This window comes from Odocoileus virginianus, chromosome 31 (genome assembly GCF_023699985.2).
Source record: "Odocoileus virginianus isolate 20LAN1187 ecotype Illinois chromosome 31, Ovbor_1.2, whole genome shotgun sequence".
Taxonomy (NCBI): Eukaryota; Metazoa; Chordata; class Mammalia; order Artiodactyla; family Cervidae; genus Odocoileus; species Odocoileus virginianus.
The window spans coordinates 29,460,722-29,479,038 of record NC_069704.1 but is presented as its reverse complement, the minus strand read 5'-3'; the positions used below and the strand labels follow the sequence as shown (position 1 = coordinate 29,479,038).

Below are 18,317 nucleotides of genomic sequence, written 5' to 3'. Positions count from 1 at the left end.
GCTAGATTCATAGAGATAAAAGGCTAAGTCCACCGCGCTGCTTTGAGAAAGGTCAGAGTCTAGTTTTGAAGATATGGAAAGCATATAGTGGAAGGAAGAAGAAAATAAGTTAGAAAAGAGAGGTAAACACTAAGTAGTATGGGAGTTCAAAGATGAAAGAGGCTGGATATGAGAAAATCCAGAAAGCCTTCTTGGAGGAGATGACTTCTTATGAGCCTCAAAGGGAAATAGGGGTTAAAGTTTCACTGTCCCTATTTTACCCTTAACCTGGAGTAGGGGGCAGTCCACCTCATCATCCTTCAAGGTGCATGCAGTAAATCTTCAGTGTGTGAAAACACAGACACCCCCTGAAGTGAAGTGTCCATTCTGGAATCAGCACAAAGTTTGGAAACATTTCCAGGGTTCATCGCTTGCTCTGATCCCTTCCTTGAAGGTATAAGACTGAGCTGCTGGTGGTCCCTGCCAAGCCTCCTCAGCCAGAGAAAAGTGCTCCTCAGGGCAGAAAAGGGTGGGTGGCCTCAGGGGACTCTCCCGCTTAACAGGTTGCTTCATCACTGAACAAGGCATGAGAGTGCAATGTTGCTTTTCTGCCCAGGAGACTGTACTTTGCAGCGCCACACATTATCAAGTACAGCAAAGGGGAGTGGGGGATCTCTGAACAAGGAGATAGAAACCTCCACTCCTCTCAGCGGCGTTCCACACAGAGAAGTGAATTGAATTAGTGGCAAGTTGAGTCATACAACTTGTCATCACCTTTACAGGTGTCTTAGTCGGCTCAGGCTGCCATGACAAAGTACCACAGACCAGGAGGCTTAAACAGGCAAAGTTCAAGATGGAGGTGCTGACAGGCTTGGTTTCTGGTGGGGCCTCTCTTCCCTGGCTTGATGAGGGCCATCCTCTCACTATGTCGTCAGATGGCGCAGAGAGAGAGTTTCAGTGTCTCTTCCTCTCCTTACAAAGACACCAACCCTATTGGATTAGGGCCTCATCCTTTTGAACTTGTTTAACCTTAATTACCTCCTTAGAGGCGCCTATCTCCAAACACAGTCACACCAGTGACTAGGTCTTCAACATAGGATTTCTGCTGGGGGAACACAATTCAGTCCATAACAACAGGACACACAAGTTTTGTTGATCATATCACCACTGCTAGCTACTTGGCACTTCTGTCCCTCCCTGAATGGCAGCCTGCTCCCTGGCCAACCCTAACCTTCCCCATTTTTAAAACATTTCACACTCTTTCCAGGCCCCACGAGCTTTGTACATGCTTCCCCTCTTCCTGAAATTCCTCCTCTCCTGGCTGACTCCTGCTTTCCTTGAGGACCAGTTCAAACCCCATCCCCTCCACAGGAAAACCTTCTGAACACCCTGGTTGTCTGGGGGGCTCTGGAGTCCTTCCTAAACCCCTACCATCACTGGACTCCAGTGGTTAGTATTCTCATCTGTCTCCCTGGACTCCTCAAGTTCATAGCTGTGTCCATTATGTCCCCAGGGCCTAGCAGAAAATCAGTAAATATCTGTCAGTTTCCAGGAATGCCTATAGGCACTGACAGTTCCCTCCCCAGTGGATGTCCTGCTGCCCACCCCACCCACCCCCCACTGTGGCATTTAAAGCCGAGGGGCCTTGTGAGCACACGGGTGACAGCAGCCAGTTCTGACCAGTAGGGCAGGGGTGATGGCCTTCCTGCCAGAGAGGGAGTCCAGGCATTGCGCTCTTCCTGGTTATATGCAAACAGAGTCATCTGGGTTACATTAGCAGGCTCCACTGTAAACAGCCCTTAACAAAACTGGGGGCTGGGAAAAAATAGGAGGTAAATGGAGGGGACCTTTCCCACCCTGTGTGAAAAGACAAGGCAAGACAGGGCTGGAAGGAATCAGAGTGGAAACTGGCCCCTAGGGAGGTCTGCTCTCTCCAGGGCGGGGCGGACAGGGGGAGGCGGGGAGGCTGTCAGACCAGGGGGCACCTCCCAAGCAGGCAGCGCGGGAGGGAGGGCCGGTTCTTCGTTTGAGGACCTGAAAGGCCTCTTTGGCCCTCGGACTTTCCCTGTGGGGCACAAGGCACAGTGGGGGCTGTCTGTGCCATCCCCCCCGAAACAAAGCCCGCTGCTCCATTGGCGGCTGACCCTGCAGAGGACAGCAGTGACTGTGTTTTGTGCATGTGTGTCTGTGTGTCTGTGCTCCAAGCAGCTGGCCCCGCACGAGGCCCAGGAGCAGCAGGAGCTGAGGGCTTGCCTGCGCTGGCATCGCCTCCAGGACGAGGTGCAGAACTCCCCGGAGGAAATGCAGGTGTTGAGGTAAAGTCCCCCTGATCCTGTCACCTTCCCGTCCTCCCCATCTCGCTCCTCCTTCCCTTCAAGGCACACCCAGGCCATCTCTTAAATCTGCTGGGTTTCCTTTTTAAATTAAATTGGGCTAGATTACTCATCCTCCCAGGGATGTGATTGTTAACATTTTAAGTCTTTCAGGGCGTGGGTTTGGATTTGCCTTCTGACATTTTCCCCGTGTCTGTGTTCAGGAAAACAACTAGCACAGGGCCATTTCCAGGATCAAATTCTTCGTTTGAAGTTCTAATAGTCACTTTACATGGTTGACCGTGGACTTTGGAGAAGGTGAGGATCTGGTAGCCTGGCAGACAGTAACCCTTTAAAGCCAAAAGGAGAAAAGAGAAAAAAAAGCCTTTAGGAAAATATTGATTCCTAAGTGTTTAGTAGTAACAGATGTTTGTGTCAATGGGGCCTTTTGTTCCGGCTGGGTCCCCAGCAGGAGGCCACTCCCGTGCCGGTGGGAGGATTCTACTCTTGGCTCCCTGGTTTTCTTTTCAGAGCGTGTCTTGCAGCACTTGTTGGATTACTTCTCTCGCCATTTCACCATTTGGGGGGGGGGGGGGGGCACGGTTTCTCTCCTTTCCTTTTCTTCACTTCTCTAAATAGTTGTTTATCTGAAACCTTGAGCCTAGGCCCCAGGAGCACTGTGGTTACTATGGCAACAGAAGCTTTCCTCCTGCCCCCCTGTCGACTGGAGCCAAGCCTTTGGAATCTGTAGTCAGACAGGTGGGAAGGCGGCCATCCAGGAATCGCCCCTTAGTTTAGATGGCAGCCCCCAGGGCCAGTCTACTGCCTGGGTAGGAGCCTGCCTGGACCGGTTCTGTTGCTCCTTGTTTTTAAATAAACACCCCCCTCTGCAGTGACTGCACACTAAGGCCAAAGTCTGAAGGAAATGCCGAGTCCAGCCTGACCCCGGTGAGGCTGGCCAGTGCTTTTGTGCAGCAGCGCTGGGTGTGGCCGCTCTTCCCAGGGAGATGTCTTCCCTTGCACACTAACCGCAGGCGTCAGCTGACTCATCCATTGTTTAGGAGCCAGGAGCCTGCCCTCCCCACCCAGCGCCACTGTGAGCATCCTTTCCCTCAGCTGCCGGGTTGGCGACACACGTGGCCACCGTGGATAGGGCCCCGGCTCTCTTGGGACTTACACTTAGTGGGGACCCTCTTGTGTGCACAGCTAGTTACAGGCAGTGAGAAGTCGATGCGAAGGGAACCCAGAGATTTATAGTAGGGAGGCTGGGCAGTGCCTCTTGGAGGAGCACCAAGGCCTGGAGGCAGGAAAGGGCCTGGCATGCTGGGGTTGAGGAAGAAAGGATGGTGGTGCGGTTGGAAGGGCGGGAGAGGCGGGTGGGAGCTGGATCATCCCGAGTTGCTCCAGGGCCTTAAGGACAGAGGATCCGATCTGTCTGTTGTTTTTACGCTGCTTCCCTGGCCGCTGTATGGCATGACTGCAGGCAGCAGACGAAAGCAGCAAGAAGGGTTAGCAGACTGCAGTAGTCCACACTAGGGGTCCTGGTGGCGGCGGGGTAGACCCAGGAAGAGACCTGTTTAAGACGTGCTTTGGCAGTGGACCTGGCAGGTCTTTGGTCTGTTGAATATGGAGAAAAGGAAAATGAAAGTGTCCAGAATGACTTCTAGGCTTTTGACTTGAGCAGCTGGGTAGACAGATGGTGATGCCATTTGGTGAGATGGTAAAGACTTTGGGAGGAGCAGGCTTTGGAGGGAAGAATAAAGATTTCGGTCTTGCATGTTGTTAAGTTTGATATGCCAAATAGATGTTCAATGTGGAGAACGCAGTGGGATTTACAAGTCAGGAGCTCAGTGGAGAGACTGAAACATTCACCCTATGGATACTTACAATTCTGAGCCCGTTGAAATCACCAGGTAGAAAAAAAAGTGAGAGAAGAGGTTGGGAGGAAGATGAGGAGTCAGCAGAGAACCTGGGGAAATCAATGTAGAGAAAACCCAGAGGCCAGGAGTCATGGAAGCCAGGAAAGAAAATGAGTCAAGAAGCCGAAGTGGGGTGTCAGATGTTGCTGAGGGGTGTTGTAAAAGGGATGGAGAAAAGTGACCTTTGTTTGGATCACTTGAAAGATGTTGGTGACCTTGACATGCATGCATTTATTCACGAGCTGTGGAGAAGGGAGTCAGATTGAAGTGGGTAGAGAGTGAATGGGAGGTCAGGTAGCAGAGACACTGAATCTGGACTTCGTGAGAGCAGTTGTGCTGGGAGGGGAGCAAGGTGAGCGTCTGGGAGGTTTGTTTTAAGGCGGCTGATGCAGGAACAGACTGGTGCGTGAGCTGTGTGATTTCACCAATCCCGCCAAGACTCAGGACTCTCAAGACTCAGTGTCCCCAACTTTCCAAGTCTCTAAGTCCCTTTGATGCTTCCAGTTCCAAATGACCACAGACCATCCGAGTAGGTAAGGATATTATAACTAAAGTTAGTTGATGAAATGTGTTCCCAATATATAAACAGCCAGATGTCCACTGGGAAGTCAGCACACATGCAGAGAGCCTTGTCTCGGGGGTTCATGGAACTTCTGACGTCCAAGAGCTTTTCCTTTGTGTGTGGGGCTGGAAGAAGGAATACACTATTTTTAGACCCTTGTGCTAGAAGGCTTATTATGGCATTTGTTTTTCTTAGTATTCAGAAATTGTGTTTGCCTAAATTTAGGCTAACCATGAAATGAGTGCTTTTGAAAGATTTGTTGCACATCAGTATGGAAAATATTGTTATCAGATGCACTTACAATGAAGAGGAAATGTTTCTGAACCTGCCCTGAATTATATAGTCTCAGTTTAGTTTACTCCCATCCCTTAGAATTCTCCCTTAAATGGGCACAGAGAACCTAGAAATGACAGAAAGTGAAAGGAAAAACCAGGGTTGTAAAAATTTATTCTCAGATTTTTGTTTTAATACACAAATAAGACCTTGGGAAAGAAGTCTCATAAAATGATAATCAAAGATGCTATCTTTTTTCCTTTTCTTTTAAGATTCCCCATGGCCTTGAAATAATGGACCAAGAAAAATTTAGAAGTCTTAGTTTCACGTTGCCAGATGCAATGGAAACTTCAACTTACCTTTGCAACAACTTTCAACATGGTTGACCACTCTTTCTAAAAACACTTTCTTCTCTTGGCTTCTATGTCACACTCTCCTTGATTACCTTCTGCTTCACTGCTGGTCCTTCCTCACCTCTCCTGCTGGCTATTTAACATCATCCCTTAGGTGACTCATGGTTCCGAAAGACTGGTTAAGGTGACCAACATCATATAGCTGATTAAGAGCAGAGTGGGGATTGAAATAATCCTCTTTTCCCTACTCTATCTCCCTGCCTCTGTAGAACTCAATATAGCATTTAGTTGCGGTAAAAAAAAAAAAAAAGAAAACTCCAGGCATCCTTAACTGTGGAAGGACCTGAAGGTTATGTTGAAAAAAGAATTCTTAGACCAAAGCATCTTTGTGTTTTCATACATAAGAGTGTGTCTGACTATTTCAGTCAATATAGGGAAACAGCAAATTCAATATTGTGTTGATGATATTAAAGGAGTATTAACAAAGTAAGAAGAGAAAAATTAAAATTATACTTGTCTCTAACTTGCTAATTTCAGTAATTTATAAGACCTGTTCCACGTGTTCCTTCCATATACCCGGTGTTGAATTATGGCTCTCATCAAATGTGTCTTTAATTGACCTAGTGGTAAGTTTTATTTGATTACAGCAGTTCCTTGTGTTTTCCTAGCTTTCTCAGCCTTACTGGCTGGGGAGCCTGTAACGTGCCTGCAGGCTCCTAAGGCATAGTTTCAAAAGCCTAGGGTCACATTACTACTGGCTCCATGACTTTTCTCATTTGTTAATTATTAAAATGCCTTTCCCATAAACGAGACCCCAGTGGCTGTCTCCAGACCCTCCCTCACCTCTCCACCACTCCGGGCAGAACCATTCACCCTGCAAAGCCTGATCTTATTGCTGTTCCACTCTCCCCGGCCTGGCGGCCACCGCTTTACTCTCTCCTATTCCTTTCCCCAACCCCTGGCCTTAAAGCCCCTCCCTTGTCCAGTGCAGCAGCCCTGACTCTTGACAAGCAAGGTGCCTTCTGAAAGGCTCCCGTGCCTCTGGTCTCCAGGGTATAGCTGCATCCGGCCTCTTCTAAGTGCTTTCAGTCAGCGCATCACGACTGGTCAGTGGGATGGAAGAGCTACGGTGGCAGGGTCAGAAGAAATCTCTGTTGGTTTTTATTGTTTGTAATTTATTATCAGTTCCCCCCTTTTCTGGATTCATTGTTAAAAGTCAAACTCGTGCTGAGAAAACCTTAAAATATATCACGCTGAAGAGGTGCTGACAAGCCCAGAGTCTGACGTGGCTCTTTCTAGCTACTGCCTCCACAGTTGATACGGTTCTAGGGAAATATGAGCTCTTTTCCTATCTTTCTCATGAATTCCTCGCTGCTCCCCGCCATTACAAAGACATCCCATAATAAGAGGAAACCCTTCAAGTCTGTAACTCTTATCTATGGCCAAAATGGAATGTTCCTGCCATGAGTCCTGTGAATTTGCACAGTACCTAAGCACTATTTTCCATTTTTCCCTTAAAAGCCTATGTGTAAACCTTCTCTAGTATGCATAAAGTCTTCACCTTTAAAGTTTTTTCAAAATTCTTATTTCTAATCCTTCAAGAACACAGCAGTCTTTTCACACCCACGTGTGGGAACGTGTCCATCCATAGCCACACAAGCCTTTCTCATGGAAAAACTCCAGCCCAGAATGTCAGTCTTCACCACTGCTTCTCCACCCTGAGCCTGAACACTCCCCGAAATTCTTCTTTCAGTCTCCCCTGGCCCTGCGGGCACAAATAAATCCCTTCACTTCTGGGCAGCTCCCTTCTGTGTTGCCTTTGGTATCTATTCCAGACCTTCCCCACCCTCCCTCCCTTCTCTCGCTCCTGCCCCAAAGGGAAGACTGCAGCCACCAGCCTTTGATTCTGTAAGCACAGCAGCATCCATGTCTCGCCTGACCTCTCAGATGTCTGAGTGCCAACCTGACAGTCTCAGTATCTGGTTCCAGAAACAGAACTAGAAATGAGTATGCCTTGATGCATATCACAGAGCTACATATATGAGTGAGCTTTAGACCCCTCTGCCTATAAGGGAGACGCGAAGGAAGATTAGCATACCAAGGGAGGAAGAAGCTCCCATCACTTTGGACGTGAACCAAAGTCACAAGTCTAGGGAAAATTGTTCCTAAGGGCCCTGTGCCCTTATGATCACCAGATTCTGTAAACATAGTTTACCTTATTAGGCTTAACTCATTAGGCTCCTCTCCTCTTAATCTTACCGTATTAGGCTCCTCTGCTTTGTTTGGTACTGTTAACAACTCTTTCCTTCTGGAAACTTCTATCACCTGACTTTCACGGCTGCCCCTCTTCTGGTTCTCCTTGGTCCCCTCTGCTGTCCCCCCTTCCATCACCTTCACAGTCTTCATCTTCCTGTACTTAGTGTTGACCTTCCCTAGGGGACCCCTCCTGACTGCTCATCCTCCTGGAGTGGTTTCATTTAAACACTTTCTCTTAGTGGGGGTTCCTCGGAAGCAGATGAAATTCTTGTTAAAGAGATTTGTTAGGAAGAAGTCTCAGAAGGGGGAAATGGAAGGGAGAATGGACAGCCAAGCTGGGTGCCATGATATCAAGTCAGGTTATACAGGAGTGCTCTGGAGGCAGTGTGGGTCAGCTTCAGAGTGGTCCCCATCAGGGGCAAGGAGCCCAGAGCATGAATGTCCCAGCACCTGTCATCATTGCTGGGAGAGAAATGCATTCCAGGTGCTTCTGGTTCTTGTGTTCACAGGCAAAGTAGGCTCAGGCAACCTGAGGGCCACATCTGACAAAGAGTCACAGAGAACATGCCAAGAGCTTATGTGAACACAAATGATGGAAGGGTCCCATGGGATATGAGTGGGGCATGGGCACAGCTGGCCACACCTCTTATCTGTGCTGCAGGCTCCCAAACCCCCAGCTCTCTCTCAAAGATCAGATGTGAATGCTGAGCTGTCCATTTGACACCATCTCTCCCTGGTGGCTCAGATGGTAAGAAATCCGCCTGCAGTGCTGGAGACCCAGGCTCAGTCCCTGGGTTGGGAAGATCCCCTGGCGAAAGGAATGCTTACCTACTCTAGTATTCTTGCCTGGAGAATCCCCATGGACAGAGGAGCTTGGGCTACAGTCCATGAGATTGCAAAGAGTCAGACACAACTGAGCAACTAACATCTTCATTTTTCTTTTTTCTTTCTCCCTGTAGTCCGCCACGCTCCTCTGTCCATAGGGGTTCTCCAGGCAAGAATACTAAATGCCGGGTGCTTGATAATTGCTGAAGAAGTGAATGTTGTAGACAACATGATCTCTGTCTGAGTTTCTTTGTATATTATTCAGAGAGTTGAAATATTGTTCACAAGAGAGTAGATAGACAAATTCTAGGCTGTATCCTCAGAATTCAAAGAGCTAAGAGTTTAATATTTGTAAGCTTAGTTAGAAAGGGCCATTCAGAAGATGTGAGGCTTGAGCTTGGAGGGTAAGAGAGAATTGTATTGGCGCTAGTAAAGCAGTGAAGGGAAAGGAACTCAATGAGCAAAGCCTGGCAGGCATAAACAGTGAATTGATTGTGGACATAGCCATTAAGTGAGAAATGGGTTTCCTGACTAGGAGAACTGTTAAGAACCTATGAGACTGAAGGTGGACCAGGCTGAGTAATGGAGTTCCTTTGATGCCAGATTCAAGAGTTTGCATGTGACCGTCTAGGCAGTGGGAAGCTCTTTTCAGTTCCAAGAATGACATAGTGAAAATGGAATTCTGGGAAGATTACCCAGCCTTTGGGATAATGTACAATCAGAGAGACAGTGTAGAGAGGCCAGATAGAATTAGATGGCTATTTCAGGAGGCCAGACCTGAGATTTCAAGAGCTTGGGACCCTCTTCTTAAATGGTCTAAGGCTTTGAATGAGTCGCTCATTTGGGGTTTTTCAAAACTGATTGACATGTCCATACAGCTTCAAGACAGCTTCTAATAAGAGGATGTAAAGCTGTCTCTGATCCCAGATAAGGACCGACCCAGTAAAGGAACTGGTTGAATACATGAGCTTTGTGAAGTTTGTTACGACTTGAACAGAGTGAAGGGCAACAGTCCCAGTGCCTTCTTGGCCGAGACCTAATCTACCCTGCCTCTTTTTAGAAAAAAGTTGTCTGAGGATGCAGACCTAAACTCTCTCCAGAGCTCGTTAGTGTTCAGTTCTCAACCCAGGAAAAGTAGCATAGGGTTAAGTCAGCCTCGCAGCCAAACACCTGGATTTGAGTCCAGTGCTGACCCTACTACTTGCTATGTGACCTTGAGCGAGATACACAACCATACTGAGCTTAGCTCCTCACGGTAGAATGGGAATAGTAACACAACAGTTTCCATTTTATAGGTGAATGTGAGCAATAAATGTGATGAGTACACGCAAATCATTTAGAACACACATGTTAGATTAAATCACAGGAAATTGCCATTTCGATGCATCTAAAATGACTTGAGTATTGTGAAATTTTCTGTGGTTCAACCTATAGTAAATACTCAATACATGTTAGATACTGTCATCTAGACCCTCTGGCACCAGGTAAATGTTTGCTCAACAAGTGACAGGAGGCGCAAGGACGCAGCCCTCTCGGCCAGCCTCACTCTCTCCTGGTTTATTCTGGTTTCCGTCTCTTCTTTCATGATTGCCACCCTCCAGCTGGCGACCACAGAGGCACCCTGCTCCTATCTCTTTACCAAGCAGGGCCTAGAAACACTTACCTTTCCTCCTCACAAACTTCCAGTTGGCTAGAATGTTCCAAAGCTCATTTTGCTAAGAAGTTAAGAGAATTTTTTTTTTAAGTTAGTTAGTTATTGACCACACCCCACGCAGCATGTGGGTTCTTAGTTCCCCAACCAGGGATTCAACCTGAACCCCCTGTAGTGGAAGCTCAGAGCTTCAACCACTGGACTGCCAGGGAATTCCCCAGAAAGCATTTTTTTAAAAGTAGAAGAATGCCTGGTTACAAACAGAAAGGGTAAGATTAAAAGCAAGCACACCGCGCCACCCCCCACCCCCACCGCCAAACTCTGAACATTAAACAAAGATGCTCAAATGAACAGCCTGAGGAAAGAATTAACTTGGCAATGCTTCTAAGACTCTTGGGAACCTATTCTGGTCTAATCTCTACATAAGGGCCACCCTGGTGTCCCCTCTGGACCTGCTCTGTACAGCTTCCCTGGCCTCTGTGCAGAATCTGACTGCAGCCCTGAGAAGAACATTCTTTGGCCTAGGGCCTTCAAGAGTTCCAGCCCGGGCTCAGACCGCTAGCACTGGCCTGTGCGGTTCTCGACGTCTGTGCCTTGGAACTCCTGCCTGCCACCCGCCGTCACTCAGGCTCAAGGCCCCCTCCACCCCGTTACCCCTGGCTGCTTTATTGTTTCTGGTTCTTTGTTGTCGTTTCTGGTTTGAATCACATGCTGGGCAGCTAGCTGTATAGACTGCTTCTCCCCTTCCGTGACAGGAGGCAGCTGTCCCTGTGCCAGCATTTTCTGAAAAACTCGAGGGGCTCCCAGCCAGCCAGAAACACACCCTGCCCTTTCCTGTCTCAGAGGCCAGCTCCACCCCCGTGAGCTGCCCACTCAGTTCCTGAGGGTGGAGAGACACCCTCAGCTCACACTTCTTTTACCCAGCAAAGATGACAGACACATCCTGAATAGTTGACTCAAATAACCCTTCCTTCTTCATTTTTCAGACCATTCTCTGGTTACTCATCACTCAAGTATTTCTAAGGGAGGGGTAGAATTCTCTTTGATAGGGCCATAATTACATGTGTAATGTACCTGGTGTTTCTTTTTTGCCATAGCATTTAGTAGACTACATTCTTTTTAAATATAGAAAAACATAAAGAAGAAATAAAGTAGTTCATAAGCACTACTTAGTTAACCATGTTTAAAAAAAAAAAAAAACTCAGTTTCAGTTTTAGTTCCGTCACTCAGTCGTGTCAGACTCTGCGACCCCATGAACCGCGCAGCACACCAAGCCTCCCTGTCCATCACCAACTCCCGGAGTTTACTCAAACCCACGTCCATTGAGTCGGTGATGCTATCCTACCATCTCATCCTCTGTTGTCCCCTTCTCCTGCCCTCAATCTTTCCCAACATCAGGGTCTTTTCAAATGAGTCAGCTCTTCGCATCAGGTGGCCAAAGTATTGGAGGCTCAGCTTTAGCATCAGTCCTTCCAGTGAATATTCAGGACTGATTTCCTTTAGGATGGACTGGTTAGATCTCCTTGCAGTCCAAGGGACTCTCAAGAATCTTCTCCAACACCACAGTTCGAAAGCATCAATTCTTTGGCACTCAGCTTTCTTTATAGTCCAACTCTCACATCCATACATGACCACCGGAAAAACCGTAGCCTTGACTAGACGAACCTTTGTTAGAAAAGTATAAAATTCCATCCCTACCACTGTAGTCCTCACCCTAAGATAATCACATTGTCTTGTGAATCCTTTGGAAAGTAAGCCTTTTAAGCATAAATGCATAATTTTTCTGTATTACAACGCTGTGGGGGTGCTGATTATTATAGCACTCTTTGCTTATGAAATATTTTCCTAAAAAATAATTCCTATATTACATAAACCACTCTATAATAGTTCACTCCTATTTTGCTCATCCTCTGAGGACATCTTATGCCCTCAGCCAATTCTAGCACTATCTACATTACATTCTTGGCTAATGAGTATTAATTTGCCATTCAGAAAAACTCTGAACCTCTACTTTTGCCTGTAATCTCATGTAATCCTAGATTGACTGTCTTCTACAGATTATTTGTTTACTCCTCGTTTGTCTCCCTCGTGCTCTGCATTTAGTTTGTGTTTTGGCCAATTGTTTTGACCAAGAATGACTGACAAAAGCTGTACAACTATTTGAACCTGCTGCAGAGACACAAGAGAAAAATATCTTGCTGGTGGTTTAGTCACTAAGTCAGGTCCGACTCTTGCGACACCGTGGACTGTAGGCTGCCAGACTCCTCTCTCCATGGAATTCTTTAGGCAAGAGTACTGGAGTGGGTTGCCATTTCCTTCTCCAGGGGATCTTCCTGACCCAGGGATCAAATCTGGGTCTCCCACATTGCAGGCAGAGTCTTTACTGACTGAGCTATGAGGGTAGCCCAAAATATTAACAAATAGTAAAAAAAAAAAATCTTACTACATATTAAAACCCAATTTCATAGGGGCTCCTCACCTTTTCAAGTCAATGGTTGAGAGCAAAGGGATAAAAAAGAGGGATTGTATTTCTGTTAAACATTGTACTATAGGGTCTAGTCAAAATAATTAGCTAAGAAAGTAAAATAGAAGACATTCTCATTGGAAAGGAAGAAGTAAAACTCTTTTTGTGGATGGCATAATCTATATGGAAAATTCTAAGGAATCTACCTCCAAACACTGTTAAAACTAATAAACAAGTTCATTAAGATTGCAAGATACAAGAGCAGTATACAAAACACAGTTGTGCTTCTTTCTGTTTTAATTGAATATTGTGTTAGTTTCAGAAGTACAGCAAAGTGATTCAGTGATTTTATATATATATATATATATATATATGGAGAGAGAGAGAGAGAGAGATGCTATGCTCACGTGTGTGCTCAATCACATCCAACTCTTTGCAACGCCATGGACTCTAGCCCACCAGGCTCCTCTGTCCATGGGATTTTCCAGGCAGGAATACTGGAGTTGGTTGCCATTTCCTTTGCCAGGAGATCTTCCTGACCCAGGGACTGAACTGGCATCTCTTGCATCTCCTGCACTGGCAGGCAGCTTCTTTACCACTAAGCCCAAGAAAGATAGATATCGTTTTCGCATTATTTTCCGTTTAGGTGGATTTACAAGATATTGACGATAATTCCCTGTGCTATACAATAAATCCTATTGTTTATCTTCTTTATATGTGGTAATGTGTATCTGTTAAGCCCAAATTCCCAATTTATCTCTCTCCTTGACTTCCCCTCTGATAACCATAAGTTTGTTTTATATGTCTATGAGTCTGTTTCTATTTTATAAATAAGTTAATTTGTACTACTTTTTAGATTCCACGTTGTAAGTGATATCATATAATATTAGTCCTTCTCTGCCTGATTTACTTCACTTAGTATGTTAATTTCTAGGCCCATCCATGTAGCTGCAAAACAACAATCTTTCTTTCTTTTTTAGGGCTGAGTAATGTTCCATTGTATATATGTACCACATCTTCTTTACCTATTCATTAAGACAGTTGTGTTTCTTTACACTAGCTATAATAATCTGAAAAGGAAATTAAAAGACAAATTCATTTATAACATCAAAAATGATAAAATACTTAGAAATAAGTTTAATAAAAGAAGTGCAAAACATACTAAAAACTATAAAAACTTGTTGAAGGAAATTGAAGAACTGAATAAATGGAAAATCATCTTGTGTTCATGAATTGAAAGACAGGATTGTTAAGATGCAATCCTCCCCACACTGATCTACAGATTAAGTATAATTCCTGCTAAAATTTCAGCAGTCTTTCTTTTCTTTTTTTGCAAAAATGGACAAGCTGATCCTAAAGTTCATATGGAAATTCAAGAGACCCAGAACAGCCAAAATAGTCTTGAAGAATGAAAGCAGAGTACTCATACTTCTCAGTTTTAATACTTATTACAAAGTTACAATGCGCTTCCAAGGTGGCTTGGTGGTAAAGAACCTGCCTGCCAAGCAGGAGATTCTGGTTCGATCTCTGGGTCAGGAAGATCCCCTGGAGAAAGAAATGGCAACCCACCCCAGTATTCTTGCCTGGAAAATCCCATGGACAGAGGAGCCTGGAGGGCTATAGCTCATGATGTCACAAGAGTTGGACGTGACAACAAACAACAAATTTATAGGAATCAAGACAGCATGGTACTGGCATACGGGCAGACAATGGATCAATGTAGATCAAAGTAGATCAATGGAATAAAATTGAGAATCTAGAAACAAACACTGTCATTCATGGTCAGTTAGTTTTTTGGGTTTTTTTTTTTTTTTTTTGGTTGCACTGGGTCTTTGTTGTTGCGCCAGTGCTTTCGCTGGGGGCTACTCTTTGTTGCGGTGCCCAGGCTTCACAATGCAGTGTTTCCCCTTGTGGAGCACAGGTTCTAGGCACATGGGCTTCACTGCTTACAACATACAGGCTCAGTAGTTGAGCTTAACTGCTTCATGGCATGTGGAATCTTCTTGGAACAGGGATCGAACTCATGTCTCCTGCATTGGCAGGTGGGTTCTTATCCACTGTACCACTAGGGAAGTCCAGTCAGTTGGTTTCTGACAAGGGTGCCAGAACTATTAATTGGGGGAAAGAATATTCTTTTCAACAAATGTGCATGGGATAGCTGGATATCCCCATGCAGAAGAATGAAATCAGACTGTCTGCTTCATGTCACATATAAAAACAGACTCAACATAGATCAAAGACCTAAATGTAAGTTAAAGCTATTAAACTATTAGGGGGAAAAGCCATAGGTATAAGTCTTCATGAGCTTGGATTAAGTAACAGTTTCTTAGATATGACACCTAAGGAGGGTCAAAAATCAAAGAAAGTATCAATAAATTGGACTTTATAAATTTCAAACTTTTGTATTTCAAAGAATTCCATCAAGAAAGTGAAAAGACAACCTACAGAATGAGAGAAAGTATATTATAATATACTTTATTATATATATAATATAAGAGAAAGCAACTTATAATTCTGAGGGACTTGTATCTAGGATGTATAAAGAACTCTTACAACTCAATAAAAAGACAAATAACTCAACTTAAAAATAATGAAAGGATCTGAATAGACATTTCTCCAAAGGAGATATACAATGGCCAAAAAGCACATACAATGCTTGACATTATTAGTCATCAGGGAAATGCAAATCAAAGCCTCAGTGAAATATTACTTTGTACTTACTAGAATGTGCTGAATCGCTTCAATTGTGTCCAACTCTTTGTAACCCCAGGCTCCTCTGTCCCTGGGATTCTCTATGCAAGAATACTGAGTGGGCTGCCATGTCCTCCACGGGATCTTCCTGACCCAGGGATCGAACCCAAGTGTCTCACGTCTTTTGCATTGGCAGGAGGGTTCTTTACCACTAGGCCACCTGGAAAGATAATCAAAAAGGACAATGAGGGTTTGGAAAAGTTAGAACCCTCATACACTGTTGGCGGGAATGTGAAACAATGCAGTTCCTTTGGAAAGCAGTCCAGCAGATCCTCAGAAGTTTAAACATAGAGTTACCATACAAACCAGAGATTTCACTTTGAAGTTTATATGAGAAACAAAAACATAAGTTCCTACAAAAACACATACAGGAATGTTCATAGTAGCATTATTCTTAATAACCAAAAAGTGGAAGCAACCCCTGTCCATCAACAGATGAATTGGTAAATGTGTTATATTCATACAATGGAATATTCATTAGCCATAAGGAACTGGAGCACTGGCACCTGCTGCATGAGTGGATGAATCTTGAAAACACTATGCTAACTGCAAGAAGCTAGACATAAAAGGAAATGTATGATTCCATTTATCGGAAACATCCATAATAGGCAAATCTATAGAGATAAGAGAGCTTCCCCGATGGCTCAGCAGCAAAGAAACTGCCTGCAATGCAGGAAGCTCAGGAGACATGGGCTCGATTCCTGGGTTGGGAAGATCCCTTGGAGGAGGGCATGGCAACCCACTCCAGTATTCTTGCCTGGAGAATCCCTGGTCAGAGGAGCCTGGCAAGCTACAGTCCATAGGATCACAAAAAGTCAAACCTGGCTAAAGCGACTGAGCATGCGTGCACATTGACACAAGAAGTAGACTAATGGTTATCAGGGTCTGAGGGAGAAGAAGAAAGTGGAAAGTGACTGCTTATGGGGTTTCTTTGGGGGGTCATGCAAATGTTCTGGAATTCGATACTGGTGGTGTTTTCACAACGTTGTGAGTATACTAAAAACCACCGAATTATACATTTTTTAAAAGGTGAATTTTATGATATACAAGTTACATCCTTTCTCAATTGTTTAAAAAAGATAGAGATTGATAGAAATCACTGGATGTTGTATAACATCCACTGTAACCAGGGTTGACCAGCAGTTTTCCAAAAGAGAGCTAGAAGGAGAACTTAAGGCAGGAGGCAGCTGCTGTCCTCAAGGCTGTGGATGCGACCGAAGGAGCCGCTCCCAGTGCTAGATGCCAGGAAGATGTCGCCATGGTGTCTGTGGTACAACACCCCACGCAGAGATGATTCACTTCCAAGGAAGCATCCATCAAGTACAAGTATATACACACCAGTGCGCGTGTTAATTTTTTCCACCCTGGGTAATCCTGATGATTGTGCTGTTATTAACACACAAAAGTCTTCTTTTTTTTTTTTAACTGCTCCAAAATATTCCAGGTTATGAATATCCCATGACTGACTAACCATTTGTTAACCTTTGGACATGTTGATAACTCCTAGATTTTTGCTTTCACAAACCATACCGTGTGGACTAGTCTTACCTTACACTTAGCATTAGTGTGCAGCATATTCAATGTAAGGCCTCCATAGAATACACAGAGCTGCTCTCCCAACTACTCGTCCTGTTTTACGTCCAGGTGTGTGCTGGGCTGCAAACTCAGACGAGCCCTCCATCCCCTGCCAGCTCCAGTCCTCAGCATGGTGCCATTCTCCACCCAGGAGGGAAAAGTCCTTCTCTGCTCCCACAGACCATCTGCTCCTGTCTGAGTCATAAGAGGAGACGATCCTGCCCATTATTTCAGCATACGGTTCCACACATGCTGTCAGTGTTCAAAGCGTGCTTCTAACCTCCCCTCGTCAAATGAAGTCATATGTGTTTCATTTGCCTCTTTCTGAGATAAAGTCATGGAGTTTTTGTTTTGTTCTGACATTACCAAAAGAAAAAAGTTTTCTGTTTTTTACCGTTTCTACTTTTGCTTCCTGGAACTTTCAGGTTCTCTGCTTTTCTGTGTTCTGAATGGGTATAGCAGGCTGACAGCCTGTGTTCTGTTATGATCACCTTAGCCCTGAACAGTGAGAGGCCCCTTTTATCCTGGCTTGTGAGGATACTAGTTCAGGTATGTTGCATTCACCTCTCGAAGACAACACTACAAAAAGTAACGAGAACCTTGTGCTGCTTGGATACTATGCTCTTTAGCTAAGCCTAGCCCGGAATATATGTGGTTGAATAAAATTCACTTATGGTTCCTTTAATTCATTTAGGGGTTTTTTGTTTGCTTTACATCAAAATCACCCTTCGTGGATTTAGTGAAGCTAAGACTGCATAGCGATTGATCTTCCCTCATAGCTCAGTGGGTAAAGAATATGCCTAAAAGGCAGGAGACCAGGGTTCTATTCCTGAGTTGTGAAGATTCCCTGGAGAAGAAAATGGCAACCCACTCCAGTATTCTTGCCTGGAGAATCCCATGGACAGAGGAGCCTGGCGGGATACAGTCCATGGGGTCACAAGAGTTGGACATGAGTTAGTGACTAAACCACCACCACCACCAGGGCTGCCTAGCAAACCTACTAACTCCATTGTACTGGAGGAATAATGTTTTACCTCTCAATGCTGCAGCTTAAATATACTCTGGGCTCTCATACCTCATAAAATCATAGACTGTTAGGACCTTAAAAGTGCTTTTGCCTAACCTTCTATCTCCCTGACAGCCACCCAGCTTCTACCTGAGTATTCCGAGGATTCTGTCCTCACTGCTCCTGTGGGAACTGCTTGTGTTGGAACAGCCTTCCTTAGCTTAAGCTGGAGCCTGCCTCCATATATAGTCTGTCCTCTTAGCCCTCATCTCCAGAGTTGCACGGGATTTGCCCCTTGTCCCCCAAACAATCCATGTATCTGAAGACTGTGGTCTTTCCTTTTCTCGTCACTAGGTCACAGGGTTGGGAGAACACTTCCCTCCTTGAGTGT

The 18,317-nt window shown here is 45.1% G+C and overlaps 1 protein-coding gene across 10 annotated transcripts in view; it reads left to right on the top strand.

The window, feature by feature from the left end:
* The window catches only part of AOPEP (aminopeptidase O (putative)), a 392,900-nt gene that overhangs the window by 237,995 nt on the left and 136,588 nt on the right, over positions 1–18,317 (top strand). For 9 of the 10 annotated variants that reach the window (XR_011484978.1, XR_011484979.1, XM_070459519.1 and 6 more), the window contains exon 7: positions 2,188–2,294. The exons of the other annotated variant lie outside the window; for it this stretch is intronic. Coding sequence is in view for 7 of the 9 variants with exons in the window: in XM_070459519.1 (XP_070315620.1) it covers positions 2,188–2,294 (107 nt within the window). In the remaining 2 variants the exon portion in view is untranslated. The remainder of the gene's footprint in view (positions 1–2,187; positions 2,295–18,317) is intronic. 10 annotated transcript variants of the gene reach the window in all.